General features: G+C 45.7%; 3 protein-coding genes across 12 annotated transcripts; 2 read left to right on the forward strand and 1 right to left on the reverse strand.

Annotated features, from left to right (window-relative positions):
• The first annotated feature begins 726 nt into the window (after positions 1–726).
• LOC133146282 (apolipoprotein B-100-like) lies at positions 727–12,928 on the forward strand. The gene is made up of 25 exons (XM_061269785.1): positions 727–1,028; positions 1,114–1,158; positions 1,310–1,422; positions 1,498–1,643; positions 1,735–1,882; positions 2,174–2,326; positions 2,447–2,571; positions 2,663–2,748; positions 2,831–3,281; positions 3,347–3,611; positions 3,673–3,884; positions 3,959–4,178; positions 4,259–4,432; positions 4,511–4,714; positions 4,798–4,965; positions 5,046–5,251; positions 5,335–5,502; positions 5,570–5,691; positions 5,772–5,973; positions 6,043–6,227; positions 6,300–6,475; positions 6,552–6,667; positions 6,758–7,101; positions 7,199–11,553; positions 11,636–12,928. Exons 1-25 carry the CDS (start codon positions 974–976, stop codon positions 12,614–12,616), a joined length of 9,420 nt encoding a protein of 3,139 aa, XP_061125769.1. The 5' UTR covers positions 727–973; the 3' UTR covers positions 12,617–12,928.
• A 99-nt stretch (positions 12,929–13,027) lies between these two features.
• LOC133146291 (rho-related GTP-binding protein RhoB-like) lies at positions 13,028–15,185 on the reverse strand. The gene has a single exon (XM_061269810.1). It carries the CDS (start codon positions 15,035–15,037, stop codon positions 14,426–14,428), a length of 612 nt encoding a protein of 203 aa, XP_061125794.1. The 5' UTR covers positions 15,038–15,185; the 3' UTR covers positions 13,028–14,425.
• Positions 15,186–15,288: 103 nt separating this feature from the next.
• Positions 15,289–26,043, forward strand: pum2 (pumilio RNA-binding family member 2). Of its 10 annotated transcripts, none has more exons than XM_061269791.1 (23): positions 15,289–16,071; positions 17,459–17,816; positions 17,927–17,995; positions 18,064–18,169; positions 18,309–18,496; positions 18,568–18,740; positions 18,812–19,130; positions 19,202–19,295; positions 19,381–19,488; positions 19,605–19,750; positions 19,851–19,977; positions 20,069–20,209; positions 20,306–20,599; positions 20,685–20,915; positions 21,028–21,295; positions 21,375–21,504; positions 21,582–21,716; positions 21,840–21,977; positions 22,207–22,332; positions 22,568–22,639; positions 23,292–23,413; positions 23,577–23,769; positions 23,834–26,043. In XM_061269791.1, exons 2-23 carry the CDS (start codon positions 17,472–17,474, stop codon positions 23,963–23,965), a joined length of 3,657 nt encoding a protein of 1,218 aa, XP_061125775.1. In that variant the 5' UTR covers positions 15,289–16,071; positions 17,459–17,471; the 3' UTR covers positions 23,966–26,043. The 10 variants fall into 10 exon arrangements, with proteins under 10 accessions (XP_061125775.1, XP_061125779.1, XP_061125777.1 ...); XM_061269795.1 differs by having other exon boundaries at positions 21,582–21,710; XM_061269793.1 differs by having other exon boundaries at positions 20,309–20,599.
• The last annotated feature ends 782 nt before the right edge of the window (positions 26,044–26,825 follow it).

Here is a 26,825-nt window from a genome sequence, read left to right on the forward strand (position 1 = left end):
TTATCTTGAGTGCAATTCTCACCATCCTGCTTAAACAGCCTTTACTGGCTTTTCTAAATAGGGGAAAGGTGAGCCAGTAAGTAGACATTTACAGTCTAAAATCTGAATAAAATTACTCAAGAAAATGTTCCCAGTATGATAAAGTGCAGTACTGCAACCTTAACAGTACAGTGATAAAATACAGAGTACTGGATTGTATGTATTAAACATATTTATTACATTCATTCTATGTGACAGAATATGAAAATCAGAAGAGGAGATGAATTTGAAAGGCTGCTATAAAATAGGATGATTACCTAACATTAGAACACTGGTGTCAAACTCAAGGCCCGGGGGGCCAGATACGGCCCACCACATCATTTTATGTGGCCCGCAAAGACAAATTGTGCATCAACTTGTGTCGATACTAAAATTGCAAATTGTTTTCACTTTTAAAAAATAGAGATATTGATCAAGTTTAATAATTACTGTATATCATAATGGCCCTCTGAAGGAAACTATGATTATGATGCGGCCCTTGACAAAAATGAGTTTGACACCCCTGCATTAGAAAATGAGTCACCTTTTCGATTCATATTGTTCAGCTCAAAATCGGTTTGTTTTGAAATGTATTCAACACTATTTTAATAGTTATTTTAAATATATTTTTTAAATATATTCTAATCACATGTTGTTTGTGTCAAAAGGTTGTCTACTGTACCCAAAAGGAGCAAATCACAAGATTCAGCATTATCACGATGACCCGCCCCCACCCAATGCTGACATCATGTTTTACTTTGTGAAACATTTGACCTTTGGCCTGCCACAAGGACTGCTCAGACTTTGGAACCAGAGCAACACATTTGCAAGTCCCGCTAATCACATCCAGCAAGAGGGCCGAGATATAAAAGCCTTCAAATAAAGCACACGGATTCGTCTTCAGTGAAAGAAGAGGATTCATTTGACCTCAAGGCTTCCAGGTGCTGAGCCCAACATGGGACGTACCAAGATCTGCCTTCTGTTGCTGCTAGGAACATGCGCCCTAGCCCGTAAGTAATGTTCAGTTTGAGGACATTTATATGTATTTTTTGAGTAAATGCATTATTTTTCTGGCGGGGGGGCTTTTCTTTCCAGAGCAAGATGGAGGAAGTGTGGATGAACAAGCTCCAACATGCCTCTGTAAGTTTACAATGGTATCATACTAGGCGGTCTGTCAAATACTTTGAAATTCACAGTGATGTAGTACAGATATATTTTTAATGTTTATTTTGATACAGGTCTTATATTGGACCTAGTTCAAGTCTAACTGATTTTTAAACACACATTTCAGTGGCTAAAAGGTTTAGGAACTTCAGGCGCTTTGCGTACGACTACGAGGCTGAGACCTTCAACGGCGTCCCCGGAGCCACCGATAACAAAAGCGGCCCCAAAGTCTCCTGTCAAGTACGTCTCACAGACTAAAGTTCTTCACCCCGTCATGATTGTGAGGATTGTGACTGAGCATCATGGACTGCGCAGGTTGAGCTTGAAGTGCCTCAGACCTGCAGCTTCATCCTACGAACCACAAAATGCTCCCTGAGCGAGATCTTTGCTGTGGATGAGAACGGGAATGCGTTGTACCGCCCCGCTGCTGGAAATCAGGTCTTCAAAGCTGCCATGGCTAAGTAAGTCCACTCATTTCTAAAGGAAAAAAAAAACATTTTTAATAAGATTCTTGTTGCAAGAAAGGTGACTGATATCTGTCCACCTCATCAGGAACCCACTGAAGATCACCGTTGAGCGGCACACTGATGTAAAAATCTTCCCTGAGGAAGATGAACCGGTCAACATCTTGAACATCAAGAGAGGAATTGTGTCCTCTCTCCTTGTTCCCGTTATGGAAGAAGAGAAGAACAACAAAATGGTGAGGGAGAGCCGTGAGCTATTCGACGCGAAGAGTCATCCAACCATAAACATGTTGCGCAATGACTGGATAATCTGGAACAGTCATGGCTGATAAATGCACATAGGTCATTGTGTTCCCACGTCAACATGCAGGGGCAAAGTCCCAGATAACTTTATCACTGGCGGAACGTCACCTGCTCATATAATGGGCTTTAATCTATCGTATTGATTTGACAATCTGATTGGTGGAAACCGAAAACATGTTTGTAATGTCTTCGGTTTGAACGGCAATTTTTTTTTTTCTATCCAGCCCACCGTGTACGGCATCTGCGCCACCGACTTCACAGTCAACGCCAGAGGAGACATCGCCACCGACGTCACTGTCAGCAGGGACCTTTCCAGATGTGATGGCTTCAGCGCTCACAAACAGGCCACCAGTCCCCTGGCTCTCATCTCGGGAATGGTAAAGGCCTTACGGTGGTTTCTCGTCAAAATCAAAAGTCCACTTCCTTCTTAAAAATCGTTTTATTCCATCAATAAGGCCAATGAAGTATTTTACGAGAATGTATCTCTCCACTTTCAGCACTATCCTTTGTCCAAGATGATCAGCAGCCACCAGACTTGCAACTACAAGTTTGACAACCAGAAGAAGCACATGACCAGTGGAACTTGCACAGAGAAGCATCTTTTCCTCCCCCTCTCCCACCAGTAAGTAGACAAAGTAATCATAACCAAAATTTAATTAGAAAAAAAAAAAAAGGACATTTTTCATCTGAATGTTCTTCCTGTTTTGACATAGGAACGAATACGGAATCTCCACTCTGGTGAAGCAGACGGTGACTCTGAGAGAGACCACCAAGATCAACGACAGAGTCTTCGATCACAGTTAGTGTTTCTTCTTCTTTTCAAAAGTGCTTCAATCTGTCCAATATTAAGCATAACACGCCACGTATTGCTTTGTGAACAGATGAAGCCCTCGTCCGGTTCTTGCCAATGGAACTTGTTGACAGCAAGTCCCCCGTACAAACCAAAGACGCTGCCATGACCACGATGCAGCAGCTGAAGACCCTTTCCCAGACCACTAATGGCGAGCAGCGTGCTTCCCTCTTCCACAAACTGGTATCTGAGCTACGTGGCCTGAATCCCGACGTCTTGGGTTCTACTGCGCTTGAAATGATGGCCATATCCGACACCCTGACCATGCAAGCTCTGGTCCAGTGCGGTACTCCGGAGTGTACCAGCGCCACGCTGAGGGTTTTCAGGTCCTTTGACGAATCCGCCGTTGAAGTCGACGTAGCAGTTTATGCCCTGGCAATGCTGCCCAACCCCTCACGCCTCATGGTCAAGGATATTCTGGCCATGGCTCAGAACAAGAAGAGCAAGCCCATCATGTATGCCTTGAGCAATGCCGTCAAGAAGTAAGTCAACATCAGGAGTGTTGCAGTGCTCGTGAAGAATCTAACATCTAAATCTTCATCGCTAGGCTCTACCAGGCGGAGGGGAAAGTCACTCCAGAGATCACGGCCGCTTCGGACTTCATGGCTTCCCTTCTGGGCCCAGATTGCTCCGGGGATAAAGATCTGACCTTCCTGACTTTGAGGGTTGTAGGGAACATTGGAGATGCGATGGAAGCTGCTGACCCCGCTATTAAGAACACCCTGCTGAAATGCATGAGGCAGCCGGCCACCACGCTCGCTGTTCAGCTCGCTGCCATCCAGGCGTTCAGAAGAATGTCTCTGACAGATGAGGTAACAGACACTCGCAATCTTTCGCTTTTCCACAAATGTACTGATAAATTCTCTCGTGCAGGTTCGCTCGAACCTCCAAAAGGTCAGCCAGTATCCGAGAGGTGCCGTGCAGAAACGTCTTGCAGCGTACTTGATTCTGATGAGAAATCCTCAAAATAGTGACGTCGACATGGTGAAGAAGATCCTGACACAGGAGGAGAACGAGCAAGTCAAATCTTTTGTGAGCTCCCATGTCTACAACATCATCTCCTCCACTGATCCTGAAACCCAAAAGTAAGATTCATTATTAATCATCAAACAATATCCAGATATGTTAAGGGAGATCTTTTTTTTTTTCTCTTCTTTAGGCTTGGCAAGAAGATTTCGGATGCTCTGCAGGACAACGCGGTGGACACACACAATGACTACAGAACAAAGTCTCGTAATTACAAGCTGGGTTTGGCAAATGAAAACTTGCAGGCCAATATTCAGGGCAATGTGATCTTTGACCCGAGCAACCAGCTGCCAAGAGAAATCATGATGGAATCGACCCTCAAAGCTTTTGGCTACAACATGGAGATGTGGGAGGTATGATGAACATTGTTGGAAGATAAACTGCAATAATGAACTCAACCTTTGCTGTTTTCGAATCTTCTTCTTGGTGATAGTTTGGAATCGAAGGAAAAGGCTCGGAGCCCTCTATCGAGGCTTTGTTCGGAAAGAACGGGTTCTTCCCAGACACGTTGTCAAAAACGCTCTACTGGGCGGAGGATAAGATGCCAATCAAGATGATGGAAGTTCTCGACAAGTGGTTTGCGCCCTTGAAATCAGAAGGGCAGAAGGTAAATAGAGGGTTCAATTGATTTCATTTTCGGTATGCGTTCACGTCGCCATTAAACGATCCCAAATATTTCCCCAAGGCCCCTGAAAATCTGATGCGAGAAATTGTCGGCAACTTCAACAAGCTGGTAAAGGATTTGCAGAATCAAGAATCTCCAGAGGCCATGGCCTACCTGAAGATGATGGGAACGGAGCTCGGCTACATCAAGGCCAGCGATCTGAAGTTTATTGCTGATAATGTTCAAATGTATGCAGAGACTTTCCTCAAGATTCTTCCTAAACAGGTATGACTTATTTTTTATTGCGTGACTTTTTTTTAAAGAACGAGATGAGAAGATTTAAAGGTATTCTTGTTTCTTTTTATTAGGTTGTGGCTAAACTGATGTCCAGCACAGACAATGAGATGTTTGTCCATTACATGTTCATGGACAATAAATTTGTCCTTCCAACTGCCTCTGGCTTACCTTTGACCTTTTCTCTGTCTGGCACTTTTACTCCCGGAGCTAAGGGTGGACTTCACATCTCCCCAAATGTGGTAAAAAAAAAAATATTGTCATCACTAGCCAAATATATTGACTGTATCACCGACAAAGCTTTTTGTCCATTTAAACGCAGAACGAACTGTTGTTCAAGCCGTCTGTCGGCGTTGAGTTTGTGACCCAGATGGGCGTCCGCCTCCCCGAATTTGTCGTCTCTGCCGTGGAGATGCACACCAGCTTGTATCACGAGAGCGCGCTCAATGCTAAACTATCCGTGGAGCGAAACCAGGTCAAGCTCTCTATCCCGGCCGCACAGGGCCCAGCAAAGCTTTTGAAAATCAGGTAAAACCAAACCCAAAAAATGTCGTTAAATGTTTCGGTATTTTGAGTGGGAATTAAAAATGATTTTTGTTTTTCTGTTTTAGCAATAGCGTGATGATTGTTGGCGACGGCAAGGCTGTCGTCATCCCACACAATTTGGGCGACGCAAACTGCGACTCCTTCGTTGGATTCAAGTATTGCACGAAAAAACTTCAGGTTGACGCACGCGGTAAAAGTGACGCGCTTTACTTCCCTCTGGCTGGAGAGACGATGTAAGTTGAGAAATCCGGAACGACATCGTTTAAGCCTCTGACGAAATCTTTGGATTGTTCACCTCAGGTTTGAAGTTGACGTCGAGCCGAAGGTTTCGTACACGGCCACCATTGCATACGCACTCCTCAGTGAAGGAAAAGATGGCCACCAGAAGGTTGATTCCCTGAAGATGACTCTGAACGCTGAAGGTATGCGTGTCATTTTTTTTCTTCTGAGAATAGTTCCCTCTTCTCTCAGCATCACATTTGGAGCTTTTCCAACTTTGCAGGAGCTCAAGCCGCCGAAGCTTCGGCCACCATGAAGTACAACCGAAACAGGAACGTCTTTACCGGCCAAATGGACATCCCCGACCTCGATGTCCAAGCTGGAGTCGAGGTGGGCTTGACTGACCGCAGAACCAAAGGCAAAACCCTCACTGTTGAGATTTCCAACAAGAATGTGCCACAGCTCACTCTAACCGGTCACGCCCAGTGAGTAAACCACAAACCTTAACCTGGCCTAAAACTCCAAGCTCTAATTTGACATTTTGTATTTTCTAGGCTTCAGGCCATGACTGAAGGCATGCTGCAGGTTCAGTTGCAGGTCCCCTCTCTGAAGACAGATGCTAGCATCTCTGCTATCATGACTGACAGTGGCACCAATGGCCAAAAATTCACTCTTGAGCTCAAAAGTGATCTGAAGCTCCCAGAGACTTCCTCCATTCAATCAGTCACATTCAAATACGGTATGTCCAAATTCACAACATATAATGTTCCTTCCAGATGCTAAACAATACCATATTCTGTACTTATTGCAGGCAAGGATGAGGCTGAGGTTAAGCTGAGGTCAAACATGAATGCTGAGACCAAACTCCTGGTGCCTTACACTAAAGCTCTCAGGACCTGGGTGGGACAAATTGCCAAGGATTCTATGGATCGTCAGATTGTCAGCACCGACATGAAATTGCGTCACATTGTCAACAAGGCAGTTGAAGTCAGTTTGCTCTTTTTTTGGAGACTTAATAGGCATTCAAATGTAAAAAAAATAAAAAGCTCGTTTCTCTCCTTAGGCCAGCAACACCTGGATGAACAAAATATCAGTCCATGTCCCCTATGTCGAGACTCTGAGGAACAATATTGCAAAGGTGGAAATGCCTTCCATGCCTGAGAACCTATTCATGAATATGTAAGAGAAATATTCCTTTCTAATTGTAAAAAAAAAAAAAATGCTACCACCATTTTACTTAATTGGTTTCTGTTTTAATTCAATCATCAGGGAAAGCAAATTCCTATACCAGTTCAACAAGAACTACGTGACCATCCGAATCCCTCTGCCACTTGGAGGCAAATCTTCCGAGGAGTTGTTCGACATGCCCTCGCTCGGTGCGGCGCTTGCGAGGCAGCGGATCGAAACTCCCAAATTTACCATCCCTGCCGAGCGAGAGGTGACTCTGCCGCTTCTTGGGATGGTGGACGTGTCTGCTAAGATGAACAGCAACTATTACAACTGGGAGACGACAGTGTCGGCGGGTAACAATACCGTGGACTCTCCAAACTATTTGGCCAAGTTCAAAGTTCAGGCTCACAGTCCGCTCAATCTTCTGTCTTTCACGACTGAGGGTAATTTGATTTCTTTGACTGAGCATTTAAAAAAAAAAGAATTTCAACAATGACACGGTATTATAATGTCACTGTTTTTTTTTTTTCTTTTTTAAAGGAGCTACAGAAGTTACCGATACAGATGAGAAAACACTGAAATTCACCCTGAGCGGCTCGCTGGAGCACGAATTTGTGAGTACAAGGCTTAACATAGAGGAGACGATTGCCGTCTCAGACAATGTAACGTCCTCGGGAAAATACAACATCCAAGCCGCTTCCCCGCTGGGTTTGCGAACATCTCTGGATCTTACCAAGAAGTTCACGCTTGATTCAGCCAAGCTACTGGGCGACATCAATGCCGACGGAAGTGTCGGCGTTGGGTCTTTAACCGCTAGCACCACCTATCTCAACACCTTCTCATCCGACCGTGTCAAAAAGGAACTCCGATTGGAGAGCATACTGAGAGCAAACTCTGACATCCTGAAAGTTACCAATAAGATCAAGGCTATATACGCGAATGAGAATCTTAATATCGAATCCAACACCAACATTAACAGTGACCCCGTTAAACACTCGACTAAAATCACCCTCGACTATAAGGATGTCAAACTGAGCCTTGTCTCAAACTCGGTGACAAAAGCCGGGAAGAGAACCCTCCAGAGCCAAGTTGAGGTCACAGCTTCCGAAGCTCAAGCCAGCCTCCGGATCGGCAGTACCGCTGAAGATACAGTCAACCGCGCCTACTCTTTGCTCACTGGTTCCTTGAATCCCTCAGGCTTAGAGCTCAATGCCGATGCCTCCATGAACATCTTTTCCAGCCTGGCTTCTCACAAGGCAACGTTGGCCCTCAACGCCAACGGCCTGACCACCAGCTGCACCACGACTGCTCAGCACCACCGACTGACATTTGAGAATATTTTCCACAGTGGACTTGATGCCAACGGTGCCACCATGTCTCTCACCACAAAGGGGGGCGTCCAAGGCAACAAGGTTGACTTTAACGTCGAGGGAAAACTCGCAAGCTCCGAAGTCTACCTCAATGGGATCTTGAACGGCGACATCTCGGCGTTCAACACAAGAAACACCATGAACTTCAGAGTAAGCGAAGATGGCCTCGTTGTATCCAGCAATATCGTTGGATCGTTAAACGAAATGAGGACCGAGAATTCAAATTCCCTTTCTCTTACGTCGAGATCTTTAACCCTCCACACTAAGACAGACAATGTCCTTAGCGCAAGGAACTCCTACATGCATGACATCACAGTTACCATGGAGAAGCTGACAGCCTCTGTTATCATTAAAAATAATCTGAAGATCATGGAGGTCAACTTTAACAATGATGCCCGGTTGAAGGCTCGACCCTACAACATGGAGCTGACGGGAACACTGATGGGAGACTTCTCGGGCGATGAACTCAAGCACACTTATGAAGTCAAGTTTATGGACATGACCTTGTCTACAAAGTGCAACACCAACGGTCAACTCCTGGGATCTCAGATAACACACGCCACGGATTTGGAAGTTGCAGGCCTGACTGTGAAATTCAACAACGTCGCAGATTACAAATCTCAGTCTCTTCGCTTTGACAGTAAAATCAACGCTGCCGCCGAACCCTTCTCCCTCACCATCGACGCCTTGTTCAACTCAAACGGCGGAGTGTCTTTTTACGGAGAGCAGAGCGGGGAACTTTACAGCAAATTCCTCTTGAAAGCTGAACCCCTGCTTCTCACGCATTCGTTCGAGTACAGAGGCTCGACCAGTCATGAGATGGAAGGCAGACCCGCAATCAAGACCAACGTGGACAACAAGCTCAGCGGCACCATGAGTCTTCGAGAACAAAGTGTTCACCTGAAAGTTAAATCCAAGGTGAATGAGCACGCTTTGGATCAAGAATTCGAGGCCTACAACAAAGCAGAGAGAATGGCCATTGACATGAGAGGAGCAGTCACCACAAACCTCTTGAGTGAAGACAGTCAAGTCTACAGTGTGTCTGGGTTCGTCAAGTATGACAAGAACATGGATAGCCATTTCATCCAGATCCCTTTCACCGAGGACCTTCCGGCACTTATTGAAGATGTCAAAAAGACGGCGATGAGGCTGATGGACAACAGCATCGAATTGCTGAAAGACATCAACACCAAGTATGACATCAGTACGACGATCCAGAAGAAAGTATCTGACCTGAAGAAGGCCATCGACAACTTCGACTTGAGCCGTTTTGCCCAAGACGTGAGAAAACGTGTCAACTCTGTCGAAAATGTCCTGACTAACCTGACGACCAAGTTGCCAACAGAAGTCATCAATCTGCTGAAAAGAGTCAAGGAGGCTATCACAGCTTGGATCGACAAACACGGCATCGCCGATAGATTCACCGTCATTTACAGAAAAACCGAGGAAATCCTGTCCAAGTACGAAGTTGAGAAGATGATCGGACAAGTGATGGATGAGGTTGTCAAAATGATGAAGCGGTATCAAGTGAGGGAAAAGATTCAGTCTGGATTTTCCCACCTCAGGTCAATTGACATCAAGCCTTTGATCAAAAAGGTTCTGGTACCTCTTCAGGATCTTACCAATGCGCTACACTCCTTCGACTTCAAACAGATGATTGACGACATGAAGGATTACGTCATGAGAATGGTGCTGAAAATTCAATCCTTTGATTATGACACATTAACACTGGACCTGAAAGAAAAAGTGACAGATATGAGCAAGGTTCCCTGTTTCGGAAAACTATACGGACAGTTTAAGATCAACACGCCGCATTACAAACTCAGGACTACCGCAGATCTGGCCAACACCACGACGACCGCAGTCACACCGGAGTTCAAAGTGAACTTTAATTCTCAGGCCACGTCTACTCTGAAGGTCCTCCAGTTCACCGTCGATGCCAATGCGCATTTGGCTGTCCCCGAGATGAGCCGTCTGGCAATTTCCGAGTATCTTAAAATCGATCAGTCGTCTTTCAAAGTGGACCACAAGGGAACGACGGAAATCGATGGCCTGTCAGGTCAAGGCTCCGCCGACACTACTGCAAAGATAGCAACGGAGTTGTATTCCGCTGATCTTGTCAGTAACATGTTGTACGCCTTGGAAGATGGACTCTCTGCAACGGTCAATACAAACTATAATCATGACCTCAACATGTCACCCCTCAAGATTTTCACTCACGTGTCATCAACTCAAAAGACTAATCTCGCAATTGGAGCAGGCTCCGCCCAACTGAAAATGAACACTCTGGCCAATGCCAAATACGCAATTCGGGATTACGCAGATGAGGTAACCCACAGCAGTGACATCGACGTAGTCCTGGATCTTCACACAGCCAAAGTGACTTTCGTCGGTGCAACCAGCTGCAAAGATTTGAAGTCCAATCAGAACGTGGTTGCAGATATCGACATTTTCCGCCACGCGATCGTTACTGCCAAAGTTGAAACGGAAACGCCTGTGATGAAGGCCAGCGTTTTTGACATGAAGTTCCAAGCTCGTGTTGAAGACATGCGAATTGATCTTACTGCCACCCATGAGGCAAACCTGATTGAGGGAACTCTTACAAGCTCCGCCCTCGCCTTGATCACACCTACGGAGCTCACGTTTGACACCAAGAATAAAGGAAATTCCAAACTTCTCCTTCCGTTCAAGATGTCTGGAAAGATGGAGTTCGAGAATGACATCTCTCTTACCCTAAACTCCGAAGTGCAGCAAGCCAGCTGGACTGCAATGGCCAGACTCAATCAAAACAGATATTCCCATGACTTCAAAATGGATAATGGTGAAACTGAGATGAATGTCATTTGCCAGATGAACGGAGAAGCAAATCTTGACATCTTGAGGCGACCAATCACTGTTCCTGAAATAGCGATGCCGTATTATGGAATGGGGACTTCAGAAGTGAAGTACTTCTCACTGTGGGAAGATGCTGGCCTCAGGAATCTCCTCACTACCACTAAGCAGACCTTTGACATGAGCTCCAAGATGAAATACATGAAGAACCCAGAACCCAAAATCCAGAGCATAAGGATTCCAAAGATGGGCGATTTGACCTACGAGTTTTCGATGAAAGCACCGATGATCACTCTGAAAAGCAATACGAGCGTTCTCAACAAGGACAGCTTCGTTGTCAAACTCGATGCATCCGCCTCATCGGAATGTGAGTTTCTGACAGGAAACATCCAAGGCAACACCAACGTCAACCTAGTCGGTGGTTTCAAGATGGCCTCTGTCCTTGTTGTAAAACATACGCTGTTGGAAGGAAGCCATGGTAGCACCATCATCTTAAGTTCTGAAAATCTTGACGCCTCCATCAGCAATTTGCTAAAGGTCAATCTTCCTCATGAAACCATGGAAGTCCACCAGGAGATTACTGGAAACAGTCTTGTTTTCACTCTGTCCACCCCATCTGCTGGTCACATCGGAGTGCAGATGGAGACAGAGAAACCCGCACAAGCGAGAGCAAGACTCTATGGTCGCTACCCTGTAAGTACTTTTTTGCGAGTCACATTTTCATTGAATCCTGAAACTAAATTCTAAAATGTTTTAACAATTTGTTGTTCTGCAGAGTGAACCACAAATGGACATTGATATCTTGGCCTTGAAGATGTCTGTGATGAACTCTGAGAAGCTGAATATTCAGACCACCTGGAACACGGAGATGCCATACGAGATGATGCTCGGACTGAAGAAGAACGTACCTGTGGTCGTCCAAAGGGTCACCACTCCTGTTGTCGCGACACTCGAGCAAGCCAGAAAACACGGTACGGTGTGGTTGAATAAGGCCGTCGACAACTACGCGGCAGTTAATCCCTCCGATATTATGACATCGGTTAAAGATCAGGCCAATGTTCTCGTTAGAAAATACCAACATAGGGTCGAGACTTTTCTGGACGCTGCGATTACATTCCTGAGAGAAACCAAGTTCCTAATCCCAGGGTATGCACAAAGACTGTCTGGGTTTGAGGTCTATCAAAAATGGCGTCGCTTTATCACCGATGTATGCGAGGAGGCATGTCAGAAAGTCTCAAAGTTCGTCTCGTCAACCACCAAAGTAGTCTTTGAAGCAATTCCTGCTTCTGGAAGAGACTTGCTGACTGATTCGTTTAAAACTTTGATGAATGTCGAGGTGGGTGGCAACACAGTTGAAGATCTTCTCAGGGATTTTTCTCAACTAATTAAGAGGCTGCTCCAAATTCTAAAATCCCAAGATGCAATGAAGATCCCCGCCTTGATGACCGACTTATACCAGGAAGTCATCGACTCTCGTATCGTTACTAGCGTTGTTGAGCAGATTGAAACGTTCCATCGCATCATTAGCGGCTATCTTCAAACTGTCGCGACAAAAATTCAGAAGATTCCCACTCAACAGCTTCAGGCTGACATCAAATCTTCCACTGACTTGATGCTGAAATATGTGGAGGCTTTCCATGCAGAGGTTGTTCGAGTCCTAAAGGAGAAAAGTCAAACTTTGGAAAAATTCCTCAGAGTTGGTGACAACCAGGTGGAATTGGATATTCCTTTCCCCTTTATTTCTCAGTTTAACTAATTTAACGGCTCAGTTTTTGGAACAGAAAGACGATTCCAAGAATGAAATACAAAACTGTGCACTAAATGTCATCTGTATCTGCGATACTGGTCACCCCTGATTTTATTATTACGCATTTTGTTCATTTCACACCGCCATCTTTTTTTGCCTCATTTGTATGTTGTATTGTACTATTTAAATCCTGTTTCCGTCATTAAAGACAGTTTTTACTGCATACACCTTATGTCCTCGATATGCTTTCGATCATTGTCAGAGTATTAATATTGGCAAATATATTTTTGACAATCTAATCATACAAACCATCTGATTTGGGTTTTAATCCAGTATTCAAAAGTATTGACTGCTTTCCTTTTCTATCACTGTTTTTGTAAACTGGAGAAAAATACAGTAAGAAAAAAAATAATGACATCATTTACATGGCAACCCACCACATCATATTTTTATTTTCAAATAAATTTCTGTTTGCTTACAAAAAAATACAATGCTCCAAATCGCCCATTAAAAACAAGCAATGTATTATAAATATAACACCCATATGCATAAAATGTTACATTTGGCACATACTCAGCACTTTTCTTCAGCGTAGTTGTAAAAATGGACAAATGCAAACGAGACCATCTGAGTAAAACGTGTAAATTCAAATCCACTAACAATTACAGACACAAGAGGGGAGTTTGTGTGGGAATAATCAGGAGGTGCAACACAATGCATTCCTGCCCTGGAAGTCAGCAAAAAGCTCAGCAACACATGGCAGGCAGGGAATGTGACTTTTACATAAGTCTGATTTATTTTTTTTAAATGGGACAACTATTGAATGCTCTAATTCTTTCAGAATATCCATCTTAAACAAGCACCCCTATTACCTTGTAAAAACAAAGTTACACATTTTATAGTCAACAGTGATTTGCCAAAATGATCAACTCAAGACATAGTAACCGAAAAGCATGGCACACATTGTCCACGACAAGGAGATACATTCAATAGTCAATACTCTTAATGCTTGGCTCCAAAAATGTTTTTCGATTTAGACTCAGCCCTCCCAACACAACACCAGTGACGAGAAAAATATCGTTAAAATGTACCTGAATGACATAAAAAAAATGTAGCCTATTTTCATTAACACCTGCAAAAATTGCACTGGACTGCATTGTTGGTCCCGAGTCCAAAATATTACATTTTGGTGGGACAATATGGACTGAGAAAATACTACACACGGTCTTGAAAGCGCGGCCATACTATTTTTGTTTTCCTTTTACATTCTGCAGCATTCCTGTAGAGCTTTAGTAAAAATGACCAACAATTATTCATTTTCCCCAAAAGTGAAACTTTTGTTCCATTTCTAAAAGAACACTATTATAGTGCATCATTTCGTACCAAACAAAACTGGGTAGAATGCTGTGCAACTTATTAATTTAAAGACACTCGTTTAACAATAACAAGTGGACATATGTGCAAAAGATTACTGCTTCCATTTTTAACAGATACGCACTGTTTTTTGGGTGCATTTTCAATTGTTAGTGGTCTAAATACAGACCTTTGAGGAGCTCTAATAATCTGAATCATAAGCGACTCTATTACTCTTATTTGAACGCAACCGGTGAGTAATAAGGGCAAATAAAAGGTCATGTTTCAGCACATAAAAGTCCCGATCCTGTCCAAACCACTCCCTGCAGCATTAACAGACGATTGCGTGGCCAAAAGAATGTCTTCGGAGCCAGTATTGTCTTTTTTTGGCCACGCTTAGGAAGGGTGGGGCACTGCCCGAACGGGCCTTCCGTCTAGGAGAGTCCCTGGCATAGCACCTGCAAGTCACATCAAAACGCATTTTTTGAGAAAACTCGGCCTCCGGGACTTTTGTTTTTGCAAAGCTGCCCTAGCTGCGGTCTCGAACACCTCCCAGATGCCTTCTTTCGTCCTGGCCGAGCACTCCAAATAGTCGTGTGCGCCGATACGCATGGCCATAGCTCGGCCGTCGTCGGGCCTCACCGGCTCCAGCTTGAGTCGGGACAACTCGTTCTTGACGTTCTCGTCGTTGCGTAGATCCTTCTTGTTGGCCACCAGAATGATGGGCACGTTAGGGCAGAAGTGTTTTACCTCGGGTACCCACTTCTCCGGGATGTTTTCCAGCGAGTCCGGGCTGTCCACGGAGAAGCACATCAAAATGACGTCAGTGTCCGGGTAGGAAAGCGGCCGCAGCCTGTCGTAGTCCTCTTGGCCCGCGGTGTCCCACAAGGCCAGTTGGACCTGCTTGGTGTCCACCTCGATGTCCGCCACGTACGTTTCGAAAACGGTCGGGACGTACACCTCGGGGAATTCGTCTTTGCTGAACACGATGAGTAGACACGTTTTACCGCATGCGCCGTCGCCCACCACGACCAGTTTCTTGCGGATGTCGACCGCCATTTGCGTCTCCTTCCCCATGGTGGAAGTCCACAAAGAATCGACAGAAAAACCGGCTTCAGTGTCAACTACCTTTTGACGTGCCCTGAGAACTGGGCGAGATCTCTTTATAAAGCTAAGAGAGCTTTCCTAAATATAGAAGTCCAATCGGAAACAGGGAGGGGAACTTTCCGTTTGTGTAGCAACTGGTGATTGGAGCTCGCTTGGGTTCCCCCCTTTCTTTCGGGGAGGGCTCGTTTGAATGATTGCGTTCAAATGTTTACTTTCATGCTCTTAAAATTTGCATATATATGTCATGTCGGCCGTCGAGTATAACACGGATAATTGTAATGACGCAGAATTAAATCATTTTGGGTGGAAAAGCAACGGAAGTAGGGTGGGTCGTTCGTCAACGAGCTGGTTAAAAACAGCAAGGAGTCGAATCACCATTATTTCGTACTGAGTCTGCAAAAATAATAGAAACAATCACATCACTTAAGGCATGCTTTGATTATTTTTACACCATTTAAAAATAATTACAAGGTAATAAATGCCTGTGAGATGCTTTCATCAAAATAACACAAAGATCATGAATTATAGCACACTTATTTATTTATTCTTTAGACTTAGATTTCAGTACATTTATGCATACGTAACCGTGTTTGTTTTGTTGTCAAACTAGTTCGGCAGCTCTCTCCTGGGTCATTTGTCATTTTTAAACCCCAGCAGACTTTTAGTTACAGCTGACCAAGTAATTGAGCAATAAGACCAGCTGACTTAAAATCAAAGTAACAAAGTAGATTACACAAATAAAAAAGCCAGAATGGACCTCTATAACGAACAAAGCAGTTGGAATGGGAGGGGACTTTTCTTTTTACGCTGCTGTGCGCACGACGGTGCACTTCACACTGTTTACATGAAGGGGGCAGCATCACGGGCCAACTATTAGCCGAGGCTATCAAAGCCTTGCAAAAAAAAAAAAAAAGAAATCAGCGCTCTCTCCAAGGAAACAAAACAATATAGAATCTGGTTTACGGCGTGCCTCAAGCCCGGAGCCTTCCTCCAAACGACTACGCGTAAGTATTCTGAGCTCTTTTGTTCAGTGTCGATGAACGGAACAAAGTGGCGCCGCGTGTGTGTTTTACACACCGACGCCGTTGTGCGAGCATTTCCCCTTTTGTTTAGCGGTTAAGGCCCCTCTGTTTGGAACTTGAAGGGGTGCCATGTTGTTTAACCGCTGAGTGTTTGCTTGCTTTTAGCTCGCATACAACACCAACTAGGCTAGTGGCGCTAGCACAGCCACCGATGCGAAATGTCTGCTTGTTCCGTGTTATAAAATCGACCGTACGAACCGGCAAAACATCACCCGACATCAAGCACTGCACCCAAATGCTCGTTGTAAAAATTGCAATGCTGATTTTCCAAAGTAAACTTTGATGTTATGCACAGACAAGCCATAATAAACAGGCCAGGGGTGTCGAGCTCTACCCTGGCTATCCATGGAGCTTGCTAATGCCAGAAAAACGAGCTAGCGTGTGGAGCTAAATTGGACCTTGGGATCAAAGTGAACCAAAACACCGGAATGATCAAACAAATAGTCCATTATTGATACCCAGGCGTGCAATCTACCAAGTTAGCAGCGTTTAGCAGCTAGCTGGCTAGTTAGCTCGTCTGTCGAGCTAGCCTAGCGTCAGTTTGCCGCATCAACCTGTATACGCTGTTGAAAATGTCAATTATGTATATCGCGTAACTCAAACTGTCACTTCGCTTGGCGATGTGTGTTGCTAAGTCGTTATTACACATTTATACACTCCTCGCTCAGTTGTAGCGATGCAACAACGCCGCTTATACGAGCACGAGCGAAGCTAACGACGAATGCTAACAAGCGGCGCTTGTTTTGTTCTTTTTCCGTTTCCTCATTAACTGTAATTTGTAATTCAGCACTCTCAGTTTGAAATTATGGTCACCTTAATAGGCCAGCTATTACTGCTTTGGTCTTTAGACTGTCAATTTAACAAGCTATATAACTGTGGAAATAGCATTGTTGGGTTAACAAAGAAAATGCTCAAGAAATTGCCATTTTGCTTACAGGACTGATTTAATGTAGTAGATGACGCCTCTTGAAATGATGCAATGTGAAAATTAAGTTGAAACATTCGTTATGAAATCCCCGCTTGGACAGCAAGACAAAAGTTTTGTACACGCATTTGCAGCAAAGACAATATTACAAGACAATGGCATCAGTGTCATAAATACTGAAGATGAATATGTCACAAGCTCATTTTGTATGGATTTTTAATGACAACAGAAAACAATATGACAACAACCATCACAAGATGCTGCTGTCATTTAAAGTCCAAGGACCCACTAGTCTTTACAAGCAACAACAGTCGGTTGTTCACCTTGAATGTCTTGAAGGGGGGGAAAAAAAGACCTAAATGGCGAGTCTTTGTTTCTCTTTAGGCTTTCCCGTGGAATGAGCATTCCATGCAGCATCCTAGGTATGAATGACGTGGCCTGGCAGGAGACGAGAGGTGGGATGCTGCATGCAAATGGAACTCCTGATGCCGGAGTTGTCAGGGTCCACAGCGGAGGGCCCCTCGCCGCAGTGGCTGGCCAGGCTTCAGGAGGCCCCCACTTACAAGGCATGGACAGGGCAGGCAACCCCACGCCGGGAACGCCGCAGCCGCCGCTGAGCGGTCGTTCGCAGGACGACGCTATGGTCGGATACTTCTTCCAGAGGCAGCCCGGGGAACAGCTGGGGGGTTGCGCGCCGAGCAAGCACCGCTGGCCTACCGGGGACCCCAATCACGTTGATCAGGTAGCGCGCATTTGGCGGAGAAAGTCGGATAAATCGTCATTATGTCGAGTTACTGTCAGCGATAGCAACCGAGTTCACTCACGGATGATTTGTGTTCCTTTTCGTCTCAGGTCCGCGCTGTGGATGAAATGAACTACGACTTTCAAGCTCTTGCTTTGGAGTCCAGAGGAATGGGAGAGGTAAGGCGCCTTTGTCATCGAAATAGAACTCAGAAGCACGGCTTGATGGCGTTTTGTTTCATTTGCAGCTTTTGCCAGCCAAAAAGCTGTGGGATTCCGATGAACTGGCGAAGGATGGAAGAAAAGGAATGCTTCTTGGAGAGGAGTGGAGGGATAATGCATGGGGCTCATCACGTGAGTCATACCCCCCCCCCCCTTTTTTTTTTTTTAATCCCCGTCGTCTGTGAAGAACTTGAAATAGATATTCTTTTTATTCGTTCGTAAAGTTTTATGGCCAGCTTTGTAGGTCTTTGATGCCAGCCTTTTTCTTTAGACCACTCAGTCTCCCAGCCAATCATGGTCCAGCGACGACCGGGTCAGGGTTTCCACGGCAACGGCGATGCCAATTCCGTGCTGTCGCCTCGCTCGGAGGGCGGCGGTTTGGGTGTGAGCATGGTGGAGTACGTCCTGAGCTCGTCTCCTGGCGACAAGATGGACGCCCGGTACAGGAACGGCGGCTATGTGAGTTGAAATGCACTTTCTTGCAAAATGGGATGAACATTTTGCTAAGCTTTTGTTGTCACTAATACCAGGGCGGAGGCGATACGGACCAGGACGGGAGAGAGAAGAACGATGGCACTGAGAAAGTTTCTCCTTTTGAGGAAGACAAGAGCCCAGAGTTGAAAGTGGGGGATGACGGAGATGCCACAAAAGCCAACGGAAGGAGTTTACTAAATGGCATGGACAGAGACTGCAAAGACTTCAAGTATGTTTTTATTTTAAGCGAAATATCAAACCTATTTTCTCACGTCCTAACGGGATTTCTTTGCCCTTCAGTCCAACTCCAGGAAGCCGTCAAGCTTCTCCAACTGAGGCTGTGGAGAGGATGGGCCCGAACCAGGCGGGACTGGAGATGATGGCCCAGCACCATGTCCACGCCCACGTTCACGCACACAACCTTGCTCATGCGCTGCAACAACAGAACCACAACAAGGGCCCGGTGGAGGACTTTCAGAACCAAGAAGCCCAAAACATGGGTGGTATGGAGCAACAAGCCGGCGTGGAGTCCCTCCAGTTTGAATATGCCGGGAACCAGATTCAGGTGGATTCCTCTGGAACGCCAGTGGGGTTGTTTGACTACAACTCTCAGCAGCAGGTGTGTTTTTGAACGAAGGACGTCAATTGTGAGTTTGCCGCCGGCTCTAACGCTCGTTGGTCCATTTGCAGTTGTTCCAGCGGTCAAATCCCCTCACTGTTCAGCAGCTCACAGCTGCCCAGCAGCAACAGTACGCTCTGGCGGCGGCTCAACAGCAGCACCTTGGTAGTACCGTATTTGACGTGATCCACCGTAGCGCTATTACATACCCTTGCTAATCTACTTTTTATCTTCTTGAACTACCACTTAGCTGGCCTCGCTCCTGCATTTGTGCCAAACCCTTACATCATCAACGCCGGACCCCCCGGAACCGATCCGTACACCGCAGCAGGCTTGGCGGCGGCGGCTACTCTTGCAGGTGATCACATGACACGTCAGGTCTTTTGCAATCGGTCCCACGTATGGACTGTCGCATCTTTCGGACGACTTGGCAACACCGTCGTTCTCCAGTGTGTTTTATTTGTCTCTCTGCAGGGCCCACGGTGGTTCCACCGCAGTACTATGGTGTTCCTTGGGGTGTGTACCCAGCCAATCTTTTTCAGCAACAGGCCGCATCCACTGCCAATCACTCTGCTAATCAGCAAGCATCCAATCAGGGACCAGGGCCAGGCCAACCTCAGGTAAGAGCTCGAAAGCTCTTGTTACACTATTCCCACATGGAGTTGCAAAACCGTTTTTGCTACGTGCATCAATTATTTTTGACATTATTATTCCCGCCAGCAGGTAATGCGCACAGGTAACAACCAGCGTCCGCTCACGCCCGGGCAAGGTCAACAAAGCCAGCAGGAATCTTTGGCGGCGGCGGCTGCCGCCGCAAACCCCGCACTGGCCTACGCGGGAATGTCCGGTCAGCGCACGTCCTGGAATCCATCGTGCCATGCGAAACGCAGCTTGCGTGTTCACTGCTGACAGATTTGCTTTCTCATGCTCCCTCTCAGGTTATCAGGTGTTGGCCCCTGCAGCTTACTACGATCAGACCGGGGCCCTGGTCATGGGCCCTGGTGCTCGGACCGGACTTGGAGGACCGGTTCGTTTAGTGCAGACTCCTCTGCTCATCAATCCTGCAGCAGCGCAGGCTGGTAAGTCGACATGGTCAATGTATGGATAAGTGGTTCGACCCAACCAGGAAATGATTCGTTTTAGCCTCATCACGATCTTTGCTCTCTCCCGACCAGCAGCTGCAGCGTCTGCGTCAGGTTCTGGGAACAACATGTCGGGCCCTCCGGCAAACGGCATGTACCGCTCCATGCCTCAACCCCAACCTCAGCAGCAACAGGCCCCCCAGCAGAACAGCGGCCTGCAATCGAGCTCCTTCTCCTTCTCTGTTCCCAACACCTCTCAGAGCAGCTCGCTTTTCTCGCATACGTCCGCTCCGCCCCCGCCGCAGAGCTCTTCGCTGGGCTTCAGCAGCACCGGCAGCTCCCTGGGCGTCGGTCTGGCGTCCGCTCTCGGAGGATTCGGCTCTTCGGGTCAGTCCGCAAACGCCGGGGGTTCCTTGCGATGTTTGGACTTTTTTGCTTTGATTCCAACCCCTGGCTCTCCTTCTCCTTGTAGTGCCGAGCTCTACAAGTAGCAGCGTGTCTCGCAGGGACTCCCTGTTGACAAGCTCTGAGCTTTACAAGCGCGGCGGCAGCAGCAGTTTAACTCCCATCGGCCAGCCCTTTTACAACAGCCTGGGTTACTCCTCCTCACCCAGCCCCATCGGACTCACCCCCGGCCACTCCCCTCTCACTCCCCCACCTTCTCTGCCCTCCTCTCACGGGTCCTCCTCCAGCCTTCACCTCGGTGAGAGCATAAATATAGCCGATATAGCATTTTCCCGCAATTGCATGAACTAACCAGATTTTTCTTTTTTTTTTTTTTTTTAATGATGATGGCTATTGTTCTGTAATCCCAGGTGGCTTGACAAATGGCAGCGGGCGTTACATCTCCGCAGCACCCGGAGCCGAGGCCAAGTACCGCAGCGCCGGCGGGACCACCAGCCTGTTCAATTCCAGCAGCCAGCTCTTCCCGCCGGCTCGGCCCCGCTACAGCCGCTCGGACGTGATGCCGTCCGGCCGCAGCCGCCTCCTGGAAGACTTTAGGAACAACCGCTTCCCCAACCTTCAGCTCCGAGACCTGCCTGGACACATGGTGGAGTTCTCTCAAGACCAACATGGATCCAGGTTTGGGAAATCCCAATTTTAAGAATTTTGAGAATCCTTTTTTTTTTTTTTTTTACTTGCATTTTCTCTCTCTGGCCAGATTCATCCAGCAGAAGCTGGAGCGGGCCAGTCCCGCTGAGAGACAGATGGTTTTCGGAGAGATTCTCCAAGCCGCGTACCAGCTGATGACAGATGTGTTTGGCAACTACGTCATCCAGAAGTTCTTCGAGGTGCGCGGGAGCAATTCAACCGCGACTTGCTTAGTAGAGTCGTGTCTGATTTCGACGTTGGGATTTCTGCGTTGCAGTTTGGTAGCGCTGACCAGAAGCTGGCTTTGGCCACTCGCATCCGCGGCCATGTCCTCCCGCTGGCCTTACAGATGTACGGCTGCAGGGTGATTCAAAAAGCCCTGGAGTCCATTTCTTCTGACCAGCAGGTAATTGTAAGTGCGATTCTTCTCGCATTGATTCTTTTCATACCGAAAGACTCGAGGCTTTCGTTTCAACGCCGCGACAGCGTTGTGAAAGAGCTCAACTTTTTCCTCGCCAAATGGTTTTGCTTTCAGAGCGACATTGTTCGTGAGCTGGATGGCCATGTTTTAAAGTGCGTGAAGGACCAGAATGGAAACCATGTGGTGCAGAAGTGCATTGAGTGTGTGCAGCCTCAAGCGCTACAGTTCATTATCGATGCCTTCCAAGGCCAGGTACGTGTTGCGTGTGTTATATTAACGAAGGGTTGAAACCTCGACTGAAATTGTCGCAATTAATCACTGGGTGTGTCGTCTGCTTGAAAAAACCTGAACTGCACCTCAAGCACAAATAGAATTTCCCTTTGTTGATTTTTGGTTTTGTGCGGTGTGTGTGTTTTCAAAACAAACAAAAAAAACTTTTTTTTTTTTTAATCGTGTGTTTTTCTTCCTGCTGCTCTTGCAGGTTTTCGTCCTCTCCACGCACCCCTACGGCTGTAGAGTCATCCAACGGATTTTGGAGCACTGCACCCAGGAGCAGACTTTGCCAATACTGGAAGAGCTGCATCAGCACTCGGAGCAGCTGGGTCAGGTAAGCACGACCGCCTTCTTCTAGCAATTATAGTTTCGTCCTCATTGCTGTGCTCGTGTTATATATGCATGTCTCCAACATTTCATATTTTAGCCTCCTAGTCAGTGTTTGCTAAAGGTAAAAAAAAAAAAAAAAAATGCATTTGTGCTGTGTTAGCTTTCATTACATCTGACATGTGAATATTCAAACATACCCCCCACCCCCCCTTCCCTTCCCCTTCACTTATTCCATCCAGAAATATCAAGGCGTATCATTGGAGATGACACCCAAAACATATTATACAGTGTCCCGTGATGCACTGTTCAAGGTCAGAGCAATTTGCCTCTCTCAAGGATGTCCATGTTTTTATTTCTTTCTTTTTCTTCACTCTTCTAATAATCTTAACGCTACGACAGATGGACTTGTGAATTTTTAGGGGTCCCCTAATCTGCCGAGCTGTCATTTATTTTCTTGCCTTTCCCCTTTCTCACGTAATACCACAGAGGCATTCCCTTCTGCCCAACGATCCTCGTTTGCCCGTCGCATCGCTTGTTTTGGTGTTTCCGAGCTCGCTCGTTTGATGAACAGACCTCAAACGCTGCCGTTGAATGGAAATAAATTGGAAAATGACACCGGTGAAAGTGGCTCGAGAGCAAATTCCGAGTGGTGTTGTCTCCCTTCCGCTCACACCTAACTCATCCCCATAACTGTCTATCACCCATTTCCGAAAGGGGCAAAGATGCTGCCGCTTTTCTTTGTGCAAAACCAGCGGCATCTGTTTTTGTCTGACCTTCCCGCAGTGATGACATCATAGTCAACTCGAGGCCGTCTTCATTTATCTCGCCGCCGCGACCGTGCATGATTCCCCGACCTCACCGAGCGCCAGATGAATGAATGGGTGTCTCGTGATTTTGACAAAATTGTTGCTCTTGCCCAGCCGTCGTTGATCTTGCCCCCCCCCCCCCGCCTCCCCTTTGCAGGATCAGTACGGCAACTACGTAATTCAGCATGTTTTGGAGCACGGGAGACCGGAAGACAAGAGCAAGATTGTTGCAGAAGTGCGTGGGAAAGTCCTTCTACTCAGCCAACATAAATTTGCAAGGTGAGTCATGACACTGCTACTCTGTCCTCAATTTTAAGAGCACAGAGAACCAAGAGTGGTACTGGCGTACTATGAACTCGCCTTTGGCGTCTCACATTCTCGGGCGTGGCTCGTTCTCTGAGCGCTAATTACCGAGTCCATTGTATTGCTTTTTGTCCATCAGCAACGTGGTGGAGAAGTGCGTGATCCACTCCTCACGTGCCGAGAGAGCTCTTCTGATCGACGAGGTGTGCTGCCAGAAGGACGGCCCCCACAGCGCCCTGTACACGATGATGAAGGACCAGTACGCCAACTACGTTGTCCAAAGAATGATCGACATGGCTGAACCTGCTCAGCGCAAAATCATCATGCACAAGGTAGGTGTGCTAGTAAAGGCTGAATTGTTCTTAGCGTTGTTATTATTCATTCCTTCCCTCCTAGATCCGGCCTCACATTGCCACCTTACGCAAGTACACCTATGGGAAACACATTCTGGCCAAGCTGGAAAAGTACTACATGAAGAGCGGGTCGGAGTTGGGTCCCATCGGTGGCCCCGCAAACGGCCTCATGTAGTCAAATCCGCCATCTTGGATTCCCCCATAAAAAGAGGCAAATGTTCTCAGCATGTTTAAATTTTTCTCTCAATTCTTTTTTCCCGTGGGGCAATTACCCAAAAAACAAAAAAGTTAATTTCACCCTAAAATGAATGCTGTGACAGCTAACACGTGGTGAGGTCCCAGGCTTATTTTGTTGGGTAAAGCACAAGGCCATTGTTAATTATGTAATTGATCTATTTCATATTGTACTTTTTTTTTTTTTTACCTTGTAAATTCTTTGTAGAAAGAGAAACACATTTGCTGAAACTTAACATTCACACCAGCAAGTGACCTATCAATCGCTGAAACGGAGTGGCAGAAATTCCATTTACTTTCAAAAGCGACTCGTCTAAGCCCAGGAATATTTACGTAGGACCCCACGTGGAGTTGATTTCCCCACACAGTGTCCCCATGCCAAAGCAACTGATTTCAAACAGCATGGCACAGACTAAATGTCACAAACGCCTCTGTCCACAGGTCTGTGCTATGCGTGAGGTGCCACGGGTCTTTTGAGCGAGACCTTTTTGCTTGCTTGAAACGGGGGAACAAATCAGTGGTAGTGTTTTTAAACGGGGCCTTTTTCCTGCCTTGTCCTCCCCGGCCCCTTTTGCATCCTTTCCTCCTCCCTCGCCAGCAAGAGCGATGGAAGTTGACCTTGTCGGTCAGCTGCTCAAAAGTCTTGAGTTGTTTTGGTACCCAAAGAGAGACTGGCTGAGCCCAAAGAGGCTCCCCCACTTCCATTTGTCACACGATGTAACAGGTACTAACAAAAAAAAAAAAAAGGTATTAAGTTATACAGCGACGATTTAATGATGTGGTGAGAGGCATTGGCGGCATGCTGTGGTAGGTTGAACTATAATGATGATTTTTTTTTTTTTTTTGCCCCTCTTGATCCTTTTTAGTGTCTTTAAGTAAGAAATGAACACTGCTCTGAGCTAATTTTACGTACTAAATAATCTCTTGCTTAAAAAGTAGTTTAGTGTAGCATCTTTTTGTGTGATTCTTAATTGTTGCTTTCCGGTCGCTGTGATTGACTTAAGCCCCCTCCTCAACTCATCCACCACCTAAGAATAGTCGAAATTGTAAAGGGGAGCTTTATCCCAGCATTGTACATGAGATGGAATTATTACTGGGGACTCGGAAGAAGGGATTTATAAGTCAGATTTTTAAATCTCCAACGTTTGTATTTTTCAACTCTTTTGATTGGATGCCGGTGGGGCCATCTAAACCTATACAACTGTCCTGTAATACTTGTAGTGATGGCTTCTTTGAATTGTAGAATATATGTAGTATATGTGCAGTCAGTAATTGTAAGATTATTATTATTATTATCCTTATTATTATTAGCCTCAGTGAGAAAAATGTCTAGTGGTGTTTGACAGGCCTTGCAAACTTGTAGTGATGCTTTTATTCCCTCTGTACAGTTGTACATTTGTAACTGTTTATGCTGTAAATGGGATGTCTTCTACATTTTAGTGGGGAGGAAAAAGGCAAAAAGTGTGCATTTTGACGTGTGTGTATATTCATCACTCCTTTCGCCCCGTTGAATTTTATGTATACAGTTTTATCTGAGCAAGTGTTATTTGAAAGAGAAAAAAATCATTTTTAAGGCTTCACAATCTGGCGTGTAATTTTCTTTTTAATCTCCTATGGGAAAAGGCCAGCCTCTTATTTGTACTGGAGCTGCTGTAACATCCACTGTCGATAGTCTTTCTGATGTGTGACACTTTTCAAAGAAAATACGGATTTTAAAAACAAAAAAAATCCTCAAAATCAGAGGCTGCCTTTTAATTGTCTGCTGACCTCACAGGATATGACAAATATTTTTGTACAGAAAAGGCTGTATTTTGGAACGGCTACTACCTTGTAAGCAAAAAACATTGTAAAATATTGTCAATTATATAAATATGAACATATGAGTTTTGTCACACTGTCAAAGTCATGTACATTTTCAGGTGGCCTTATGTACATTTCCAGCTGTTAGATGAAGAAAACAAACTCATTTTTGGAGGCAGAATTGTGACTATGTATGATTAAACTGTTCTTCTAACATTTTACCTGCATTTTGTGTGTTTTTTTATTTTTATAAAAGTAGAAATTTTCTGTGGGAAAAAACGCAATATTTCATCAATGTTTATTGTACTCTGCCACTTCCGGTCGCCTAAAGATGACATCACATGGTCAGCTGAGTTAACGACAAATCACGGCTCATCAGTTTTCCGGGTCGCGTTATGTGACGTTTGCCATTTCTTTCTTTAGTGTTTCCTAAATTTACCAAAATGCACGTTCTCTTCCATAGGCCAAACGAGTAGTTACCAATCAAGCGGTTGAGTTATTTTTTTAAAAAATACGGCTTCATTTTAAACATTTTGTCGTCGGCTACTACACTTAGCGTGTTAGCGGAGTAACGAGGCGTCAACTGGAAAATGACGTCCGAGGCGTAGAAAATCGGAATAACTGTCTTCCACGAAGAAAACATGAAGCAAACGCTAATGGCGTTAATTCTGCTCTCCGTATGCACAGTCGATAAAACGGTAAGCCTGAGTTCAACTTCTCTCCGAGATGTTTTTAAACGCTTGTTTCGTTGTCGCATATTCGTTTCATTTCCGTAAATCACACAACAAGCACTGACCACACAGTGCTATTAATTTACCAGAATATAAAGTGTCACATTGTTTGTGGTGTATAGTTTTGTCGAACTGTACTGCGGATGTCAATCAACCGAGCGTTATTTGAAATATATTGGCTACAACGCTTGTATCTTGTTTACTGTACTGTACCACGTGGTACTTGTTTTTGCAGTTTTGAAAGAAAGTCTGTTTAAGACTCTCAACAGT

The sequence above is a fragment of the Syngnathus typhle genome, linkage group LG22 (assembly GCF_033458585.1).
Source record: "Syngnathus typhle isolate RoL2023-S1 ecotype Sweden linkage group LG22, RoL_Styp_1.0, whole genome shotgun sequence".
Lineage (NCBI taxonomy): Eukaryota > Metazoa > Chordata > Actinopteri > Syngnathiformes > Syngnathidae > Syngnathus > Syngnathus typhle.